Source organism: Amphiprion ocellaris, chromosome 12 (assembly GCF_022539595.1).
Source record: "Amphiprion ocellaris isolate individual 3 ecotype Okinawa chromosome 12, ASM2253959v1, whole genome shotgun sequence".
NCBI lineage: Eukaryota > Metazoa > Chordata > Actinopteri > Pomacentridae > Amphiprion > Amphiprion ocellaris.
The window spans coordinates 9,681,549-9,703,006 of NC_072777.1; the positions used below are offsets into that span (position 1 = coordinate 9,681,549).

A 21,458-nucleotide genomic window follows, 5' to 3' on the forward strand; every position below is an offset into this window, starting at 1 on the left:
CTGCGGATACATTCACTCACATCCATGTTGCTGATCACTGGGAGGAAGCAGGTTTTGTTATATTTAGCTGTTTGCTCCACTTTTGCACTTTGGCTTGTCCCTTGTCAGCAGAAAGCAGCGAGTGCAGAGAAGACAAGCTTGGCAGCTCTGGTTCAGCCGATACTGGAGCATCAGCTTCTATTGTTCACCTGCGGATTTGGGAACAAAAACCAGGTGTTGTGTCGTGTCATCCCAAGCCTCTTCCTCTGAAAGGATAACCTGCTTTCCAAATGCAATCTGCACGGACACAGAGGCCTGATTCCCGCCTAATTCTCATTACAACCAAAGCAGCGAAAATGGGCTGCAAGGACACAGAAGAGGGCCTTAAGCTGGATTGGCTTCAGTTTCACTTCAACACATTTGAGGAGAGAGAGAGAGAGAGAGAGAGAGAGAAGGGTGGGGGGAGAGGGAAAAGTGGGGCAACACTTTCTCTGGCAACTCTGTCATCCATGAATAATGGAATACAGACATGTAGAGGGAGCAAGTGGGGAAATTGGGGAACTGATATCTGAGCCATGAGATTTTCATTTCATGTCGAAGGCTGTCACTCCGCTGCTTCTCCCTCGGTTCGTTTAATGAGAAGGAAAACTAATAGTAGCAGAGTAAAAGCAAGCGGTGCTCATGTCCATAACTTCTCCACACCTCAGGACGGAACTAACGGTGTAAAATATTGATTAGCTAATGTCATGGACGAACACAATGATGGTCCAAGCAAAATCACTTCATTTAGAAGCGTAAAATACACCCAGACACACAGCTGATGGGCAAAAGAATATCTGACAGCCTACTTCTGCTGGTTTCCCAACAATCTACTGTACAATGAGCTGGGAGGCTAGAATTCATATCATCTACATCAGGCATGTCAAACATGCGGGATGAGTTTGTAAAGTGTAAAAATTACAGGGAATACATAAACTGCAAATTGTAAATTTGTAAAACTATAAATAGAAAATCATTTCTAGAAAAGTTGTTTTGATCATGAAGTAAGATACTAGATTGCTCATTGTTCTTTTGTCATTTTGTGTCTCATTTTTGTAATATTTTGTCTTGCTTTTGTTGTTTTTTGTCTGACTTTTGTCGTTTGTCTCATGTTTTTGACGTTTTGTTTCTTGTTTTTGTCGTTTTGTGTTTCCTTTTTGTCTCGCTTGTGTTTTCTGTCTTATCTTTATCATTTTGTGTTTTGCTTTATTCATTGTTTTGTTTATTGGTTTTGTTGTTTTGTGTTTCTTTGTCTCGCTTGTGTTGTTTGTCTATTTTTTTGTTGTTTTGTGTTTCCTTTTCATCTCGCTTGTGTTTTCTGTCTTATCTCTGTCATTTTGTGTTTTGCTTTATTCATTGTTTTGTTTATTGGTTTTGTTGTTTTGTGTTTTTTTTTGTCTCGCTTGTGTTGTTTGCCAATTTTGTTGTCATTTTGTTTCTTGCTTTTGTCATGTTTTTGTCAAATTGTTTGTCGTTTTTGTCATTTTGTGTCTCATTTTGGTAATATTTTGTCTTGTTTGTGTATTTTTTTTGTCTGGCTTCTGTCAGTTTGAACATACTTTTTTGCACTAAAACAAAGGGAAAGTTTGGAGATGTGATTATTTCTAGGTTATTATGCTGTGATTTTACTGATCCAGCCCACTTGAGATCATATTGGGCAGAATGTGGCCCCTGAACTAAAATGAGTTTGACACTCCTGATCTACATCATCAGTAAGTAAAACTGGATACAGAGAGAAACACCAGCATGAAGAAAGATGTAGAATGTGAGCGAAATGGACAAATATCTAGATATGAAGTGGGCATCTTGTGACAAACAAAGCAGTGTTGGCACATATTGGCATAGTTCTTGCTATATTAAGTTACTGATAAAAACAGATCAAACCAGCATGATTAATAAACAAGAACATGATGATATGTCAGATTCACATTTTTCAAAAAACTGGTTGTTGAGGCACCAACAAGCAGCACAAGTTAACCAGAGGAGACCACACAACACACCAGGCGACATAGTGAGCAAATCTATCAGGTCTTTTACAATCCAGTTAGGCAACAGCTTCAGTTCATTAGAAGAGGATTCTGAGCCATATGTGCAGCGAAAACGTGACGTGTCAAACCTCAAGCGAATAAGTACATAAGAAAAGATCAAATATGAGTGATGTAAAAGTGAGAACATCAAGAGGGCGCTGTCAAAAACAAAACACCAGGGACGGCACTAATCAGAGAGTCTGGTTTAAATTTCTCTCAATTGCAGCCTAAAGCGCAACTGTCTCTCTAAACTGACATACAGGAGGGAGCTTGAATGTAACTATGTGCAATAGTGAAAACTTGCAATCATCTCCACAGACGAAGTTGGAGAAGAGAAGACTGGATAAGAAAAAGAACTAATGCAGGATAGAGAGAGTTTAACTCTTCAGGTTGCTGTAAGGAGACACAGCATCACCTGCAGCCAGCTGTCAAACTCTTAAACATGGATCTGATGGGATCTGAACACGTGCACTTCATTTCTGGATGAGCTCTCGATTAGTGATGCAAAATCTGAACAATTTTCAGAACTGATACCAATCAGTAATCAATTCGTCAAAGACATGAGTTGAACTCAGTGGTGATCAGTCTGCGTCCAGGGTTAGGGTTACAGTGGTAATTGGTTAAATCATTGACTGCAATTCATCAATTAAATTATACTCATTAAGATCCTCTATAATGATACTTTTCTGGTATCTGTACACTGTGTAACACTATAACATTACATATCATTTTTTTCAAATTTAACCTTTATTTAAACAGGTAATCTCTCTGAGACATGGGGTCTCATTTTCAAGAGAGACCTGTCCTCAAATAACAGAACAAAACAACATTGAGTCACTGACAAACAACACTAAGGGACCTGTACTAGACAATATAACCATACAACACGGAGTCACAGACAGACTGGTTCATGACAAAACACAACATAGATGTATCACTGACAACACAGTAAGACAGCAGTCTGAACTGCAAGCGGCTACATTAACGGATACACAAGTAGATTAATGAGCGACAGGATCTCGGAGTAACAAGAAGAAAGTCACCCAGGTGAGTTCTATTGTCTTTGTGGTAGCGTTATTGCCACTATTACGATTAGCGTTCCAGAGTGATCACTGAGTAGTAAACATGTTTGCTGATATTGATTTCAATCTATCCACAGTTACTTGGGCAGCTTAATGAGTTTGTTATTAGTTTAGAATGAGCCCTTTGTTTATTAGTAGCTCCTTGACCCTTGATTTACTGTCTTCTAGGGCCATGACTAATACTCTGGGTGCACCGAGGCTCTCAGTCGCTATTATCCTGAAAGAAGCTTTGAGGAACATTAATGGAAGAGTGACCTTTGTCTGAATGCCGTCACAGATTGGTGAAGCCAGCAATGTTACGTGTCCTATGTCTGAAAAATCCTTTAGAGAAAATGCTGAAGGTCGAATGAGGACAGCTCTTGTATTCACTGCCGGATAATTGAAAGCACTATTCAGTTTCAGTTATTTTCAAAACTCAAGTTGAAAACAGTCTCTGTGTCATTCCCACTTTGCCTTACAAAGAGTAGGAGTGAAGGATACCAGTTAGGAGCGATTCAGTATTCAGTTATTCATAATAGAACTGATTAAGATGGGCTGAAACAGAGGTGGCTGCCACCAGCTGTCACACTGATTCTCTGCTTACTTCAACTTTCTCTTTGGCTGGAGTTACTTCTATTATTTCTGCTTATAATGTAGAATCATTACCACTTTCCCTTGCTGCAGTTTTGCACAGAGTTTGTATTCAGTACGGTAGCTCCTAATCTTTCTTTGCTGTACTTGGAGAAAGTTGTATGTCAGCAGCCTTGTCTTTTGAAGGACCGTAATGTCTTTTAAAGTTTAGTCACAGGTGCTTATTGAGAAACAGCCTTTCAGACGAACATGAAAAAAGGAAAAGAAACAAAACTGCAGCTTTGAGGTCTTTGCAAATGCACACACACACACACACACACTTACACAGCCGTACAAACTCTTTAGTGACATGTCAGATGAGCACATCAACCGCTCTCATACTAAACTCCTACCTACATTGTTCACTGACATCTCCTCCCTTGTTTCTGGGCTGGTAGCACAGTTACCTGCTCCTTTGACGCATGACAACTCCCTTCCCTCACATCAACCTGCCTGCTGAATGTGACAGACTCTTTAAAGGCCTGTGTGAGCTGTGTTTTGATCATTAGAACTCCATTTGTCAAAAAGAATATGCATATTCTAAAAAAAGATGGATCCCCCGAAGACACTTCTTTGTGGAACAACTTCCTCTCCTCGTGGGGAACCAGACATTAGAGGCCACCAGGAGCTAAAACCAGATCGTTGGCGTCGACCAGTAATTTTGAGACATACTGTAAATGCCATCCGTGTTTCTCTGAAGTCTGCCTGTGTTACGCTGCAGATTCATGATCATATCGAGAACTAACCAAACCCCCATTACAGCTGATTTATTGATCCTATCAGACTTCTGTGATGGTGACATCCTAATTGTGTGTGTCACATTTAGAGCTAAAATATAAAACACCCACTTCTAACATTAAAATCAGTCTCCTTCCTCCAACTCCAGCTGTCTGTCTGCTTTCTACTGTCACCACCTGTTGAAAACCCATAGTCTGAAAAGGAAACTGTTAACTAGGCAAAAATTCTGACTCTCGGTCTTCCTTTTCTTCCCAGGAAAAGAAGACCGAGAGTCACCTCTGTTGTTGAGGTTAAGTTCATCCGAGTCACCAGCCTCAGAAATGGCAAGTTAACAGCACCTCAGATTAGAGCCCAGATAAATGCCACACAAGAGTTCAAGTAGCAGACACATCTCTACGTCAACTGTTCAGAGAAGACTGCACCAATTAGGCCTTTATGGTCAAATAGCTGCTGAGAAACCACTACTAAGGAAAAGAATCAAGCAGAAGAGATTTATTTGGGCCAAGAAACACAAGGAATGGACATTAGACCAGTGGAAATCTGTGCTTTGGTCTGAAATTTGAGATCTTTGGTTCCACCCGCCGAGTCTTTGTGCGACGTAGAAAAGGTGAATGGATGGTCTCTACATGCATGGTTCCCACCATGAAGCATGGAGGAGGAGGTGTGATGGTGTAGGGGTGCTTTGCTGGTGACACTGTTGGGGATTTATTCATAATTGAAGGTACACTGAACCGGCATGGGTACCACAGCATCCTGCAGCAACATGCCATGCCATCCCATCCAGTTCGCGTTTAGTTGGACCTTCATTTATTTTTCAACAGAACAATGACCCCAAACACACCACCAGGATGTGTAAGGGCTATCTGACCAAGAAGGAGAGTGATGGAGCGCTGTGTCAGATGACCTAAACCCAATCCAGATGGTTTGGGATGAGATGGATGGCAGAGTGAAGGTAAAATGGCCATAAAGTGCTCAGCATCTCTGGGAACTCCTTCAAGACTGTTGGAAAACCATTTAAGGCGACTACCTCATGAAGCTCATCCAGAGAATGCCAAGAGTGTGTAAAGCAGTAATCAAAGCAAAGGGTGGCTGTTCTGAAGAATCTAAAAATATAAAACATGTTTTGACTTATTTTACACTTCTTTTGTCTATTACATAATTCCATCTGTGTTCAATTATAGTTTTGATGGCTTCAGTGAGAATCTACCATGTAAATATTCATGAAAATAAAGAAAACATTAAATGAGAAGGTGTGTCCAAACCTTTGATTGGTAGTGTACATGCACTCCATATCCCACTCCACTTCAAACACAAACATGTTTCAGAAAAAAAAAAAAAAAATCTTTGGTTGAGGATGTATAATGTTCAGGTGAACTCTGAGGTACATCACACATAAACGTACACATGCTGAATGTAAAAAAGAACCTTGACCATATGTCCACTCTGTAGATGTTTACTTATCTCCAGGTGCTTCCATCATATAAACCATGTCTGTTCTCTCTAGATAAGATATGAGGGACCCTAAGTCTTTGCTTTTCTCTTAAAGCATACGCATATTTTTTTCAAAGTGCAGAGATGTAGATAATTCTGAAATCCATCTCCTCATGCTCGACTCACTGACCGTTTTCCATGATAGAGCTAAAGCTATTTTGGCTAGTAACAAACTTATCTCTAAAACTATGTGTGTCTCGTTCTTATGCTATCGTCAGCTGGACAGAAACTTATGAAACGTTTTGGATGTAGTTGTGGTGGTATGAACAGAATATCCTGAATATACTCTGACTGCTTCCCAGAACTGTTTTATTTGATTCGATCACCAAAGAGAGTGGTGAACTGTACCTTCTTCCTTCTGAAACAAGTTACTTTTGTTGCACTGCTGTAGCTTTTCTGGGGTTATGCGTGTTTGCATTAGTTAATTACGTGTGTGTTAATGGTTTGTGGAAGTGCTTTGGTGCTTTGCCAACCCTCAGTGTTGTTGATGTATCTCGTCTCTAAGCCTCTTTATAGATCAGTGAGGGAGCACGCTGAGGGTTCGTTCATGCAACCAATCTGTAGATGAAGTGTTTATCTATCTGTATAAGGAGCTTTTATAAGGTTGAAACCACTAGCGTTAGTATAGGATCATTTCATCCCAAATCTTCATGTTCTGACAACAATTTCTGCATAGCCATCTCCTATTTGCCTGAAATCTTACTGTCAAACATTATGGAACGTTAAAAAGACATTTCTGAAATTTTAGAAATAGTCTACAAGATCATTAAAAAAACAAAACAAACAAAAAAAACCTGCCTAGTGGCCCACTCTCAGGAGGATTATTCAGCCTTTAAAATTTGAAGCCAAGTTTAAACAACATCTCAGGAACTATTAAAGATACAAGCCTGAAATTTTCACTGTTATTTCTCATCATGTCATTGATTCAGGATCTGTGATACTGGTTAGGAAGATCATATAATGTTTGATTATGGGTAATATGGGGAAAAAATTGAAGTTGTTCAAAAAAGTTCCATCTTTGAGCACATATTAACAAAAAAAAATAACGATGCAGAAGTCAACTAGTGATATTTTCTGAACCTCATGTAGCTGCACGTCAAAGTAATATTAAACAAAACATAGAATACTTTTTAATATGAAATGTGTTTACAAAAATGCAAAAAAGTTATTTTTATTGGGCTTTCATAACTGATTGAGCAGGTGTGATAAGTTGTACAACAAAAACAAAAGGATAACCTAACCCAAGTACAGAGTTCTGAATTTTGAAATGTAACTATGAGAATGATCATTTTAAATATTTGTTCATGATAAAACAAAGCAAGCTTCTAGAAAATCATAAAGCTCTAATGATCTGGGACGGATGTCTTGGTAAGCCATGACAGTGTGACTGAGCCTGTGTGCACAACACCAGGGTCCATTTCATTATTTACATTTGTAAACAACAACAAAAACAACAGCAATCATCATTACCCTCAGGGTTCCTAAGAAGCAACCAGCTCTATGGAAACAAGCCCAAAAAAAGCCCTACAGCTGAACTGCTACATTGTGTAAATGAGAGGCGGGAGGTAAGTGGAAAGAGAAGCTACAGCAAAGGACTGGATTCCAACCCATGGCTGCTGCTGTTGGGTCACCTGCTCAACCTGTTGAGCCACTGGGGTGCAGAGTATTTTCTGTATTAAATCTGCATGATAAGCAGCTATCTCACATTTGCAACATCGACAGAATGCCTTTGAGTTATCTCCCACCTGAGGTCTGATCCAGTCTTTCAATGCACTCTCTTTCTCCCACTCTTTACTATATTTTTTGCCATATGTCCTTCACTTTTCCCACTCATTGTCACTGTCTCTCTCTCTCTCTCTCTCTCTGACAGACTCTCAGGTGATGCTGTGCTTGTCTGTTCGTGTGGGTGGGGGCTGTAACGAAACATCAGGGGAGTGGACGGGTCCTGGAAAAGGACAAACTAACGTGTCTCGTTTTATTGTGGAGAACTGGGAGAGAATCAGGAGGCTTTCAAAAGGACAGCAAAGCCAGCCGAAATAAGCGACTAGAAAACAAGCCCAAAAACCAGCAACCCACGACTGATGAGATTTGCAAGCGACTTTACAGAAAAACAAGCCCAAAGTCGTTTATAATAAGAGGACTTGGCAACTATGATGCTGTGTTGCGTTTGTACAGTATTGACACCTATTCCTCCGTACAGCTGTGTTTCTGTGGGCAAATGATATCTGGGTTTTAGTGATGTTAGTGACTGAGTCTGGAAAAACTTGATCATTGCAGTGCAGGTAACTGTAAATAATAAAAAAAACATTAACGTTAGGACAATCTGAAAATACAGTTCTTAAGCCTAACCTCCAATCTCTTCAACTTTCTATTAACTGTACTTATTCCTGTTCTGTAAAGCACTATGATTAGCACTTTATGGTCGGTCCGTGAATAAACTTCCCAACAAAGGTCGACTACAGAGAGTCATTGCTAAGACAAGATGCAACTTGATACAAACATCCCCAAGCTAATCTGGAGTGTGACAACCTGTCCGGCACGGCGGTGTCATCATCATTGGATTTGCTACCGGCAGACACATTTATTTTTTATAAACACGAGGAACACTGTGTAAAGTCGGGCTACACTCACTGCTGTTTGAGGAATTTTATAAACGCGACAATGAGCAAAACACCCACAGGCAAATTTAGCAAGTCAAAGGTTGTGTCCCATTTAAAGAGAACATCATCTGCATATCAAACAACACTATGCTAAATTGATTAAAAGCCACAGTGCCTGCAGTGTCAGAAACTTTTGGTTGTAATTTCACAGCACTCTCTCTACTCTGATTTCAAAATACATGTACCACACAACTCCAGGTCGCAATTTCCTTTCAGTGACTGATCTGGGATTCACACGGTTGTGCTACACCTTGGTGGACTCCACAGTCACTGTTACTCTCATCAACATGCTGCTGTTGTGGCAACTGTGCTCTGAGTACCATGACCAAGAGCAAGCATTTAATAATTCAGAGTGTTTCTTATTCACAATCTGCAGGACGGTGGCAGAGTGTTGTGGTGCATCTGCCACAACCAGGGAGCCACAGAGGTGCGATGAGCATTAGGTTTGCCTCTGGCAGCCTCTGTGTTATGAAAGCTAAAGGAAAAACACCAGGGATATTTTGTCACATTTTCCTGATTCACACACACACACACACACACACACACACACACACACACACACACACACACACACACACACACACACACACACACACACACACACACACACACACACACACACACACACACACACACACACACACACACACACACACACACACACACTGGGAAATATGCAAATCAAACTGGTATCAGTCTGCATATTATCGACATTAGTGCTGTGATTATTACTTTTTTCTTAACACAACAAAGGCCCATTAACCCTTGTGTTGTCTTTGGGTCTAAAATGACCCAGCCACAATGTTTAGTAGCATAGAAAAAACCCTAAATGACCTTTTTTCAACTTGAAATTCACTGACTTTTCTTAAAGTGAAATCTGTATTATTGTTATAGGTTCAATTCAATTCAATTCAATTCGATTCAATTCAATTTTATTTATATAGTGCCAATTACAGGTCAAATTGTCTCAAGACGCTTTACAGAACCCATATTCCTGAATCCCCAGAGCAAGCCCTAAGGTGACAGTGGCAAGAAAAACACCCTTTTAACAGGGAAGAAACCTTGAGCAGAACCCGCTGTTTATGTGGGGGGATCCATCTGCTGCTGGCCGGCAGGTTGAGAGGGACAGAAGAGGTAGAGAGGTAGAGATAGAGGGATGGAGGTAGAGAGTTAGAAAGGTAGATAGGGGGAGGGATGGGAGAAGAGGGGGGTGAGGATCAAGGAACATATAACACACAACTGGATACATGTATGATAAGCTAGATGATACAAAGTACAAGCTAACACTGAAATCGATTCATAGTTTACTGCTATGGTGTACGGCTCTGGCATTAAATATACTACATATATAGCTGGTAGTAAAATTCAAGCAGTATGTAGATGAGCATATCAAGTATAGTGAGGGCGATGCAGAGTAGACTGGTGGAAATGGGAAGCTGGAAGCAGGTCATACACCTTGTAGGTGGGAGCAATGATTCAAAAGATGAGAGAAGACTAGTATTTTATAGTTGAGTTTTGTAGTTTTCCATTCTGTTGTACAGTATACAGTACACCGTTGTTTCCCTTCAAAAATGCATTTCAAGCTACTTTCTGCACATTTCAAATACTATCTCTTGCTATACAAATAATGTTTACACCTATGCAGTATTTTTAGCAGCAATAATAGTGATGATAAACCTCTACTTTAGTACAGAAAACAGTTATAGCATGCAAGCTGTATTAAAATGAGTGGTGTCCACTGATTAAATAAAGTCTTTCTGCCCCTAAGAGGGGAAAAATGGAGACATTCACAAAGTGTGTGATGCCGGACAGGTTAGTTCTTCATGTAAAATAGATTTTTGGTTGAAAATTCAATGAAGCTCCTCTATTTTAGAGGATCAGTGGAGGCGGATCATTTTTTACCCTGAGGACAAGGGGAGTGTTCAGGATGTTATGACAACATGAGGGTTAAATATTTTCCAGAAATCTACGAGGAAAACCAATAGAATCCATTAGAGACCAGTGCTCTGGTTCATACTGGTGCGGCTCTGAACAGTGAGCAGGAATGTCAGTGACCTGCCTGCAGCTAATGGTCCATGCTGTAATGAAACTGCAGAGACACTGACTAATTCCATGCACACCTCCCACTGTTCCCATTTCAGACACACCAGTGTCAGCCTGTCTCCCTTCATTAGTCCTCAGCCCTGATCAGACATCACGAACGGGCCTGTTACCAAGAGGAATGGGATAGTAAATACTACCAGAAACAGCTGCACTCACACAGATGCATAATATCTGTATCTATGCAGGAGAGCCTCACATCTAAAGCTGACTCTTAATGAAGAACATAAAAGTGATATAAGGAAGCAGACAGGACATGTCAGGTTGTGCTCTCTGTTAATTTTTATTTAAAATCCCACAGAAGAAAATGCTGATTCAAAATGAAAACCTGAGGTCGATGCCCTGCCAGAAGATCCAGTGCAGTTAACTGCATAAAATTAATTGTCAAACGGAGGGCTAATATGCAGCTAATGCTGATTTCCTGTGAGCGGTCAGCATATTCTGGAGATGTGAAGTGCACCGAGGACAACAAACTTCAGCAGACGAGTACTGCAAGGGAACAGTTAAAGCAAGTTAGTTCATTAGGATACGAGTTCAACTCAAGTTAGCGTGAGCCGGAGCATTTACACGGAGGACCACTGTGTCAGCATAAAATGGATTAAACTGCTGACATGATAGCAACACTGAAAACAAAAATTGGCTTTTCTCCCAATCTGTTTTTTTTTTTTTGCGTCTCCCATCTAGGTTGCATTCCCAGCGCTCATCCCTCCCTCCCTCCCTCCCTCACCCTGACTCCATCCCTCTGGGGTCCAGCCTCTATCCCATACATCCCATGCAGGTCCTGCCTCCCCCTCAACATCTGTTCCCCGTCCCTGCCTTGTGCCAGGGGCAGATACCCACCAAGACAACCAGCCCATCGGCAGCAGCTCTGCCTCTGCCTGCCAAGCATCTGATCAAAGAGGACAGCTGTCGAACAGATCTGCATGCCAGCCAGCATTGTTGAATGAATGAGAAATGGGCAGACGAAGGGGAACAAAATAAGCACTCAGCATCATCAGCACCACCGCTCCGTCCGGAAAAACGGGTTTGTTGGTGGACAGCTGAGGCCATACGGTAAAAAAAAAAAAAAAAAAAAAGCCCAGAGGAATCACTGTAGTCAGTTTTTAGCCACAGCAAAGAGAATTAGCTGATCACAGATGGTGATGCTCAGAGGAGACAAGGGACAAGAGGACAAGGGACTTAAATAGATTAGACATTGTCTGATATCCTGTGAGAGGCTTCATATACATGGGATCAGAAAGAGCTTGTAGAGCGGTACAGAAAGGGTTGTTAGGCTGAAGCACTACACGCCACTGGAAGTCACTTCAGGCCAACTCATGGTTTCCACATGACCAGTATGGAGTGTGAAAGTGCAAAGCGCTGTGCATTCATTTCTATTCATTGTACAGCAGGTACCTGTCGGTGTGCTACTCAGACGATCACTTTGCCTCATATTGAACACAGCAAAACACAGGACTCCCGTGAATATTTCTGAAAGGCTGCCTGTGACTTTCCACTTTTAGAGGATATAGCAGCTGGTTGCAGGTTGAGCTGTAGCTCCGTGTTACTGTGGTTATTTCTCTGTTTCACTGAGCACAATGGACGGACACAGCACAGGATATCTGGAGAATTTAGAACTTCCAACAGTGTTGATGGAAAACATGTATGACTCAAAACACCTCCAAAGTCCTGCAGCAGCTACTTCAACTCACCAGTTTTGTTAGATTGGTGATGAAATTTATGTCTCATGTTCCCTCAGAGACACAAAAAGAGGTAAACTTTAGAAGAGGGATGACTCAGGGTGTTAAAACTGACAGAAAACAGAGGAACAAGTGATAAACATAGCATTAAACGCTTCATTAAGGCCCTAAAATTTCTATCTGTGCTGTCCTGGTGAGATTTATTCCAAATTGTACAAAATGACATTTACATAGCAGCTGCAGACACAAGCCCTCTACAGTCCTCAGCAAATCTTTGAGCTGAATGAGCAAACACTGTGCTACACGGCTCTCAACAAATCCATCAAATACATTCAGTTACAGTTCACACAAAACAAGTACAGAAAAGGGATTGTATGACATGAAAGGTAACAACATTGCCTTAATGTGTGTTGTGTTGACTGACAACTAATATGTATAAAACAGAGTAAGAGCCACGTGTGTCCAACAGTTACATTATCAACTGTGTGACTGCAATCAGGAAGTCTGTGGGTACAGTATAGTGAGACTAGTATGAAGATGAAAATGTGTTTTATCTGTGCTTTTCTGTGTAAAAAGGAAGCTGAAATACATGAAGGAAACTCGCAACCCACTTAAAAACACAAAAGCTTTACTGGACACTTAATAAATACAATAATGCTGATTCCTAATAGACGTATATAAAGATGGATGGAGCCTCTGGGTCTGAACAGTCAACATAGAAGCGCTTTAAACCTGCATTCTTTCAAACAGCCAGTAGGCGGTGACTCTGCTGGATGTCAAAACAAGTCTGATTGCACAGAAATCCTTGAGAAAATGGTCCTACTTGTTCCTTAATCTGTTACTGTTGTTATAATCACAGAAGGCAAAACACGGCTTCTATGCTGTCTGGATTCTTCTATATCTGTGGCAAGATGCACAGTAAACATAGTTTACATCTCCAATTATATATTAATTTATTTAAGGCATCATCTCTCTCAACACCTTGGCATGACCTTGTTGCCTTCACTTGTTTATTTGGGGGCAAAAAAAGGATGTAATGTCCCTTTGCTTACCTTGTGCGTCTCTTGCCACATGAAAACTAGCTCCTCCTTTCTCCAAAATTTGTCGTTTGATCGAATCCCAGCAAACGCAGGCAGAACTTCTGTCTGTGAGGCAGACAGCACTGCGAGTAAAGCTGAGCTACAGTTTGTCTCTGATTCATCCGTAGAGCCACAGTAGTTTCGGTTTTGGTGCTAGCGCCTATCATCGTGATAAAGTGATTATCGTCGTTTGGACGGGGGCACTGGTCCCTGTAGAACCCCCACTGCTGTCAGGACTTAAAGTTATAGTTATCAACATAATATTGATTAGTTATAATTACACTGTGACTAGTCGGAACTTTTGTTGCAGATATCTACAACTTCATTTTGACCCATAAAAACAACAGTTAGAGATATCTGTAATTCAGTTTAGATCAGTCAAAAAATAATTGCAGATATCTCAAATGTCACTACGACTAGTCAGAACTGTTGGACGCCAATGTGAGGCTCCCCCTTGGTTATTGGTCCAGTGAAGCATTTGAACAGGGCTTAATTTGAATCAGTGAACAGAAATAATGATGTGGCTGTGGAGGATGAAAAATGTTGTGAAATAGGAAACGGTTTTATAGAGAACGTGAGCTTTGTTAATTCAAAACCTGTGGCCAAACTTCACAAGAATTTCAGACTCAGGAAATTCTGACATGGCGGTAAAACAGCTGCAGGTACACTTGCGCTGCCACAGCGTGGATGAGAGGTGAAATGTTTTTAAGAACCAAAAAATGAAGTCAAATTCCCTCCTACTGAAGCTCTTACGATCTCTAAGGATTGACATGATCCTGGTGCTTGACAATCTAAACAGAGTATGTCAGAAAAGAAAACTTGCTGACAAACAGCCAGTATTCTTTAAATGAAGATCTAAATAAACCACATGAATCTGCGCTTCATACCAACACCAGTGAGTGCTCAGAGGATGTCAACATTAACGAGGTAGAAGTTAGGATACTCTGTCAGCTCTTTTATTTAGATTGCAGTAGATTACCCTGAAGTCAAACCCCACAGTAACGTTGTCTCCTCGTCTCCTCAACATTTTGCTGTGTGTAAAATAAGCATCGCAGCCACGGGAGGCTGCTCTGGCAGAAAAGTCTCGCTGATTAAATGTAGACATAAAAGATTGAGGACGTGCCTGGTGGGACACTTAATTCCTTTCAGCTTCAGCCTGACCTCTGACCTCCACTCAGAGGACCAGAAAATATCACTTACACTGTTACCACATCATCATTTAAACATCCCCTAAATTAATTGTGTTTTCGCTGAGCTGCAGAACACTAATCTTTGCTCAGTCTAGCGAGAAGGCAGCACCTCACCAGAACGTGACAATCTAACGCACAGAGAGCTTCATCTGAGGAGGATTAAAGCGCTCTGAACCCATTAGATTGTTGCAGTGATTAAACCAAATCCACCTTCACATGCAGCTGCTCTCTCACATTAATATTAATAACAATAGCAACAATCTTTTTATTATGGGATCCAGTAAGAGGTAAACACCACGTCTCCCTTGTGTGTGGTACTTTGTTTCTTACAAACTTCTTTGCTTCTACATACAAGCTGGTGATTCTTGTGTATTGCAGAAACGGGAGTGAAAGACTAATTAAAGCAGCTCAGGGGGCACAGAGGATATGAGCACTCTGTCTATACGGAGCAGAATATGATCCAATTAGGGTGTGCTACCATTTGGGTACTGTTGCATTATTAAAAGGTTTTATATAACTGCTGGACCATAAATGATAGGGAGTGCTATTAGGAGAAAGAGAAACTCAGGCAGCATGGGAGAACTGACTACTTTGATTAGTTTTTTTTTTTTTTGTTCAATCTGTGCAGGTGTCGCAAAAAATGCTGGAAATGATCAATGATTGATTTGTCAGAAATAATTTTTTTTCTTCCGGACTGGAGCAGAGAGGACAAGGTTACACAACCATGACTCAATTGTTGACATTTTGTGATGAGGAAAGAATGAAGGTACAGTAAGGCGAGGAAGGAGAAGTTAAACAAGGAAGCAACCAATTTGAATCTGACGCGGTCTAATAACTGCAGCCTTAAGAGTTCAGACAATTTCCCGTTGAGACATAATTGAATCTGACAGGCTGCTGAAATGAGCCCATTTTACTCCAACACGTGTGATCACAGTTCATTTATGAGCAACAACAGGAGACGGCTACAGCCGAGCAAGATGGTAAACATCTCTAATGGAGTTCAGAATAAACTTTACCCCCCATCTTAAAAAAAAAAAAAAAACTCACTAAAATAACATCTTTTATCAGAGACACAAACTGGAAAAACAGAAAGAATTAACTAATTTTCTCTAAAGGTCCTTGAGCTGATTATGTGTAAAATGTGGCTCGAGATATTTCATCAAATGACTGTTGTGCATTTCTCAAAAATAAACCAAAAGATAAACCATTTGCACTAAATCATGTAAAAAACAAACAACAATTCACTGAGAAGACATGAGTGACTCATCTGCAAACCAGTCGTGACAAAAATGTAGTTGAACTGCCAGCAGCGTTTACACAAAGACGAGACAAATAGGAAAACAGAACATATTTCATCAATATAATAAATGCGGCATGACTCACAACTGTATACAGAGCAGCAAGTTGTAAGTTATTACAGCAGGGGTGCCAAACATGTGGCCCGCAGAGCAAAACCGGCCCTCCAGAGGGTCAAATCCGGCCCGTGGGACGAATTTGCAAAGTGTAAAAATTACAGAGAAGACATTAATTTGGAAATTTGTAAAACTATAAATTTAAAATAATTTCTAGACTTTCTTTTGATCATAAAGTAAAATACTAGATTGCTCATTGTTCTTTTGTCATTTTGTCTCATTTTTGTAATATTTTGTTTTTTGTTTTGTCATTTGTCTCGTTTTTGTTGTTTCGTTTCTCGTTGTTTTGTGTTTCATTTTTGTCTCCCTTGTGTTTTATGTCTTATTTTTGTCATTTTATGATTTGCTTTTTTCGATGTTTTGTATTGTTTTTGTTGTTGCGTGTTTTTTTTTTTGTCTCGCTTGTGTTGTTAGTCTACTTTTTTGTCATTTTGTTTTTTGCTTTTGTTATTTTTGGTCATATTTGTATCATTTGTGTATTTTTTTGTTTTGTTTTTGTCATTTGTCCCTTTTTTTTGTCGCTTTGTAACTTTTTTATCTAATTTTTTCGTTTTTTTGTTTTGTTTCTTGTAGTTTGTAATATTTAGTCTTGTTTTTTTGTCTGATTTCTGTCGTGATCATAAAATAAAATACTATACAATTCAGTTCCTGGCAACGCTGACTAAATGTTTTGTTATTTTGTAGAAACACTGTGATCTGGAATTTATAACATGTAAATAATAAACTGAGGCATGATGTTGCTGAAATTTAACTTATTTTTCTTAAGAAATTTCAGGTTGTTCATGATGTTTTGTAAAAAAAACAACAAAAAACAAAACAGTTCCATGAATGTGAACATTTTCAGAATGTACTTTTTTGCACTAAAACAAAGGAAAAATTTGGAGTTGTGGTTATTTATAAGTAATTATGCTGTGATTTTACTGGTCCGGCCCACTTGAGATCAAACTGGGCTGAATGTGGCCCCAGAACTAAAATGAGCTTGACACCCCTGTATTAGAGGATACATTCAGTACTGTGAAGTATACGCAAAATAGTGTGAAAAACATAGTTTGTAGAGCAGGGGTCACCAACCTTTTTGAACCTGAGAGCAACTTCAAGGGTACTGAGTAGTACGAAGGGCACTTTGTTTGATACAAACTTCCTCAATAGCAAACTTGCACCATCATCTTTAAACAACAATAATAATACTATAAATATTATGTAAAAAGACTGTCTGATCACATTTATGTTAATTATTCCTTACGATAATTATTAACGATTTCCACAACAATGACGGTAGGAAACACACACACACACACACACACACACACACACACACACACACACACACACACACACACACACACACACACACGGAAATCTGTTCCAATATTTAAAAGTCAGAGGTATCCCATCTCTAAAACTTTGGTAAAGCAGTTTTAAGGCAGTTTTGTATGAATTAGCATAATTGCAGCATTTTGTTCAAAATCACACCAGTTACATTTCTGTGCAAATTGTCACTTCTTCGTCATCAAATCATGCTTCATTTGTGCAAACTACCACCTTTGTAACATTTTTGAACAATTCATGAACTCTGTCCCATGTTTGTACAAATTATCAGTTATGTAAGAAAAAAAATCAACTCTTTCACATTTTGAAATGATTCCTATCACATTAGTACTAATCACCAGCATTTTTCACCAGCATTGCAACATTTTTAACAGATCATAACAACAAATCATTACATGTTTTCAACAAATTATTTTTCACATTTTTGTGTAATGGCATGGTGTTTTGAATGACAACATGTTACCTCTTTCTTTGTCTGTAAATGTGTGTTAGTGGGAAGCCTGGCATTGCAGAGCTTATCATGTCTTACCTTTACCTTGCAGCTCACAGTTCAGATGGTTCAGTTTCCCAGTGATGTCCGTTAAAAATGCGAGGTCAAGAATCCTCTCAATGTCCTCCAGCAGCAAGGTGTCCTCCCTTTTGGATTGCATCAACTCTTTGATTTCAGCCAACAGTGACAAAAAATGCTGCAAAACTGGTCCCCTGCTGATCCATGGGGTTTCTGTGTGTAGTAACAAGTCACCATGATCAGCTGACAGCTCCTCCAGCAGCATCTTCAATGTCCTGGTTGTTTGGCTTTGGAGCCATTTATGATCTTCACGACACGAGTCATCACATGATCAAATCCAGTCATTTTTGTACATACATATGTCCTGCTGGTGAATGCTGCAGTGGTAATGTAGGAATGCTGGGAAGTCTGGATCACCTCTGCATCGTACAATGAAGCCTGCATGGCGACCCGTCATGGAGGAGCCCCATCTGTCCTCACTAAAACAAGCTTTTCTAATGGTACATTTTTCTCCATGAAGAAACTTTTCGCCGCGTAGTAGATGTCAAAGCTGCCTTTAAGTCCCGGCTTTTTCTGTCCGTAGTGCGCATACAGTCTATGTGCGCTAGCAGGTGGCTAGTTAGCATGGCTAGTTAGCATGGAAGCTTTGTAGCGGCTAAAGTAGCGTCTCTCCACATTGTGCCGCTTTGCGGACGCAATAGTCGCCCCGCAAATAGGACACATACATTTATCTTTCACTGTCGTGAAAAAGAACTCTTCCTCCCAGTCATCGTGAAAATAGTGTTTTCTCTTTCACTTCTCTGTCATGTTTTGGGGGTAAAAACCACATCTAGCTTCCCAAAGTGTCTGCACCAGGACGCTTCAGCAGAGTGTTTTTTATAAGGACTTTCATGGTGACTAGTGTTGTTTTTTGGAACATGTGTGGAGGGCAACTCACATGGTCTCTGCGGGCAACCAGGCGCCCGCGGGCACCGTGTTGGCTACCCCTGTTGTAGAGGCTGTTCAGCTGCCAACAGTAGTATCTTAAAGTATGTGGAACTTTTTGGCAACACTTGTGGCCACTTGGAGAAATGTTGTACACGTTGTTGACTCCAGGGAGGTGGAATTATTAATGCGCAGTCAGAAATGAGTAATGAAACTCAAATAAGAAAAAAAAAGCCATAAGTAGATGGTGAAAAAACTAATTGCCTTTCATTATTCACTTGGAGTTCTCAGCCACAGCTCAGCATGCTCACTGCGAAGGTGTGATAATGATACCATCTCTCACTGCGTGATCAATTCCTTTGATAAATAATAACAGTCCAGGCTGGATGACAACTGAGCCAGTAATGAAGCCTGCGTTTCTCCAACCAGGTGTGGGAGCACGAGGAACAGCGTGATGAATTTCTGATCAGCGTTTATGAAAGCAGTCGAGTGATTAATCCAAATTACAGTTGAATATTCAGCGTCAATCAACTGTAGCAATCCGAACAATTCAATAAACAGCAGCAGAGTGGGATGTGTTCTTGTTATAAAAATTTTATTTGGAATAAAACAACGTAGCCATATTACATGTAGTGTGGTCGATCTATTTTACATACCTCAGGTGAAGCGACACAGCTCTGCCATGGTACAGCTCATCATGATTGCAATCAATAAAATCATCATCATCATCGTCAGTCTACAGTCAGAGGAGGTTATAGTAGTGTTGTTCGATCTCACAAGTTTTACAGGATAGCATATAGCACAACAACACGACACAGTGAGGGACCAGTGCTAGAAGGCCAGTGGAAAAAACCGACAACAGATAAGGAAGTACTCATCGTGACGGGAGGCGAGCTTCAGCAGGCCACAGACCCATTGTGGTACAGTGATAGTAACTCTTTTTTTTTCTTTTTTCACTTGGTAACTCCTCGTTGCAGTGTACACCGATACAGTAAGCTAAAGCTTAGAATGCTGAACCACGTTGCTCTTGTTTGTAAATGATCACAACTGTTTTAAACAAGTTTACGAACCACAAAAACGAAACTGTGTCTGAGTCTGAGGTAGCAAGGCAATCATGGCTTTCCACTGATTTCTGAACATATATCTCTTAAAAAATGACTATTCTACACGATGATGGCGGGCCTCTTACAAACCCAGATTCAGGACAACTTTAGATTTAAATCTATATTTTCCAAAAACTTCTCTTTTTATACACAACCCCACTATAATTGTCGTCTCTCTCTCGTCTTTAACTGTATAGGCACAGAAGGGGTAAAGTTTACAAAGTCTGCCGGCATATTGATGCTTTAAAGGGGAACTTGACATCAAGCATGCTACAAGATAGATATTAAAACAAAACTGACACTTTGAGAGGTAACATTTTCAAAAATGGTCCTTTCAGCCACTAGATGCTGCCACTCAGGAACTGTGTGCATTTAACAAAGTCTGTGGCTACTTTCTTTGACAAATAACAGCAATTGGGGGCTAGATGGTATAAAGCAGTGGAATGACAAAATAAAATGTAACAGTTTGATTCCCAGTGAAGGCAGGACTTAAAAACAGAATCCCAAACCACTCGTTGAAAAACGAAAAAAAGCATATTTCACTATACAAAGCCCCATGTCCATATACTCATCTGCATATCTAAATAAATCACTGACAAATGTTCAATTAAGTTCAGGTACAATCTACAATTCATAAAATGTACAGTTTGCATAGTACAAGACAAGGTGGTTAAAGTAGTTAAGTCGTCTGCTCTTGTGTGTCTTTGGAATTTCAGGTCGGGGGATCGTTGGTCTGGGAATGGTCTTGCACTGACGTGTGCACACGAACACGCTCCGTCCTCTGATTGGTCCTCACATCACCTGAAAACACACAAAGTTCATCATTGCAAAAAGTTACAGTGCAGCGCTGTGTGTCTGGGTTCAAGTATGGCCACTAAAAGTTAGCAGTCCGAGTGCAGCAGGTGAACCCGCCTCATTTCTCTTCATCAAGACGTCATCGTGCGGAAACATCAGAAGTTTGAGCAACGTAATCGGGTTTGAAAGCTGGTAAATGGACTGAAGTCCCTCAAGCCAGTTACAGTCCATTAGGAGCGCAGCGAGCAGGAAAGGGAGGAGCTGGATCTGGATGATTCGGGGAAGACTTTTGCTGCCCTCTAAGAAATGAAATTAAGCACTCAAACCTATTCAGCCATGGCTTTGAGTAAAACCGAAAGGAAATCTATGGAATGCTGCTAACCAAGAATAAAGAAACTGTAAAAAAAGAAGTTTGGGAAATGAATATATCAGATGTTGAACTGATGAGATGATGCTCATGTTGTGACAGATGAGATTATATTGTTGTACAGAGGAAGGCCTGAACCCCAACACATCATCAACACTGAATGTTTGTATACAGAAGAGCTGAATGATGTATGTTGCATCATCAAAACTGCAATGTGCACATGTGAAATAACTTAAACACATTGCTGCTTGATACAAAAACAAAACTGTAAAACAAGTCTACAAGATGGAACAGCCTCCACATGCACAGAAAAATTAGTAAGGAACAGAAGAATATTTGGTTACAAA

General features: G+C 40.2%; 1 protein-coding gene across 9 annotated transcripts in view; it reads right to left on the reverse strand.

Moving 5' to 3' along the window:
- Nucleotides 1-19,422: 19,422 nt before the first annotated feature.
- Nucleotides 19,423-21,458, reverse strand: part of utrn (utrophin) — a 225,825-nt gene continuing 223,789 nt past the window's right edge. For all 9 annotated transcript variants that reach the window (XM_023279832.3, XM_023279833.3, XM_023279834.3 and 6 more), the window contains one exon: nucleotides 19,423-20,750. In XM_023279832.3, coding sequence (XP_023135600.2) covers nucleotides 20,742-20,750 — 9 coding nt within the window. In that variant the 3' untranslated portion in view covers nucleotides 19,423-20,741. The remainder of the gene's footprint in view (nucleotides 20,751-21,458) is intronic.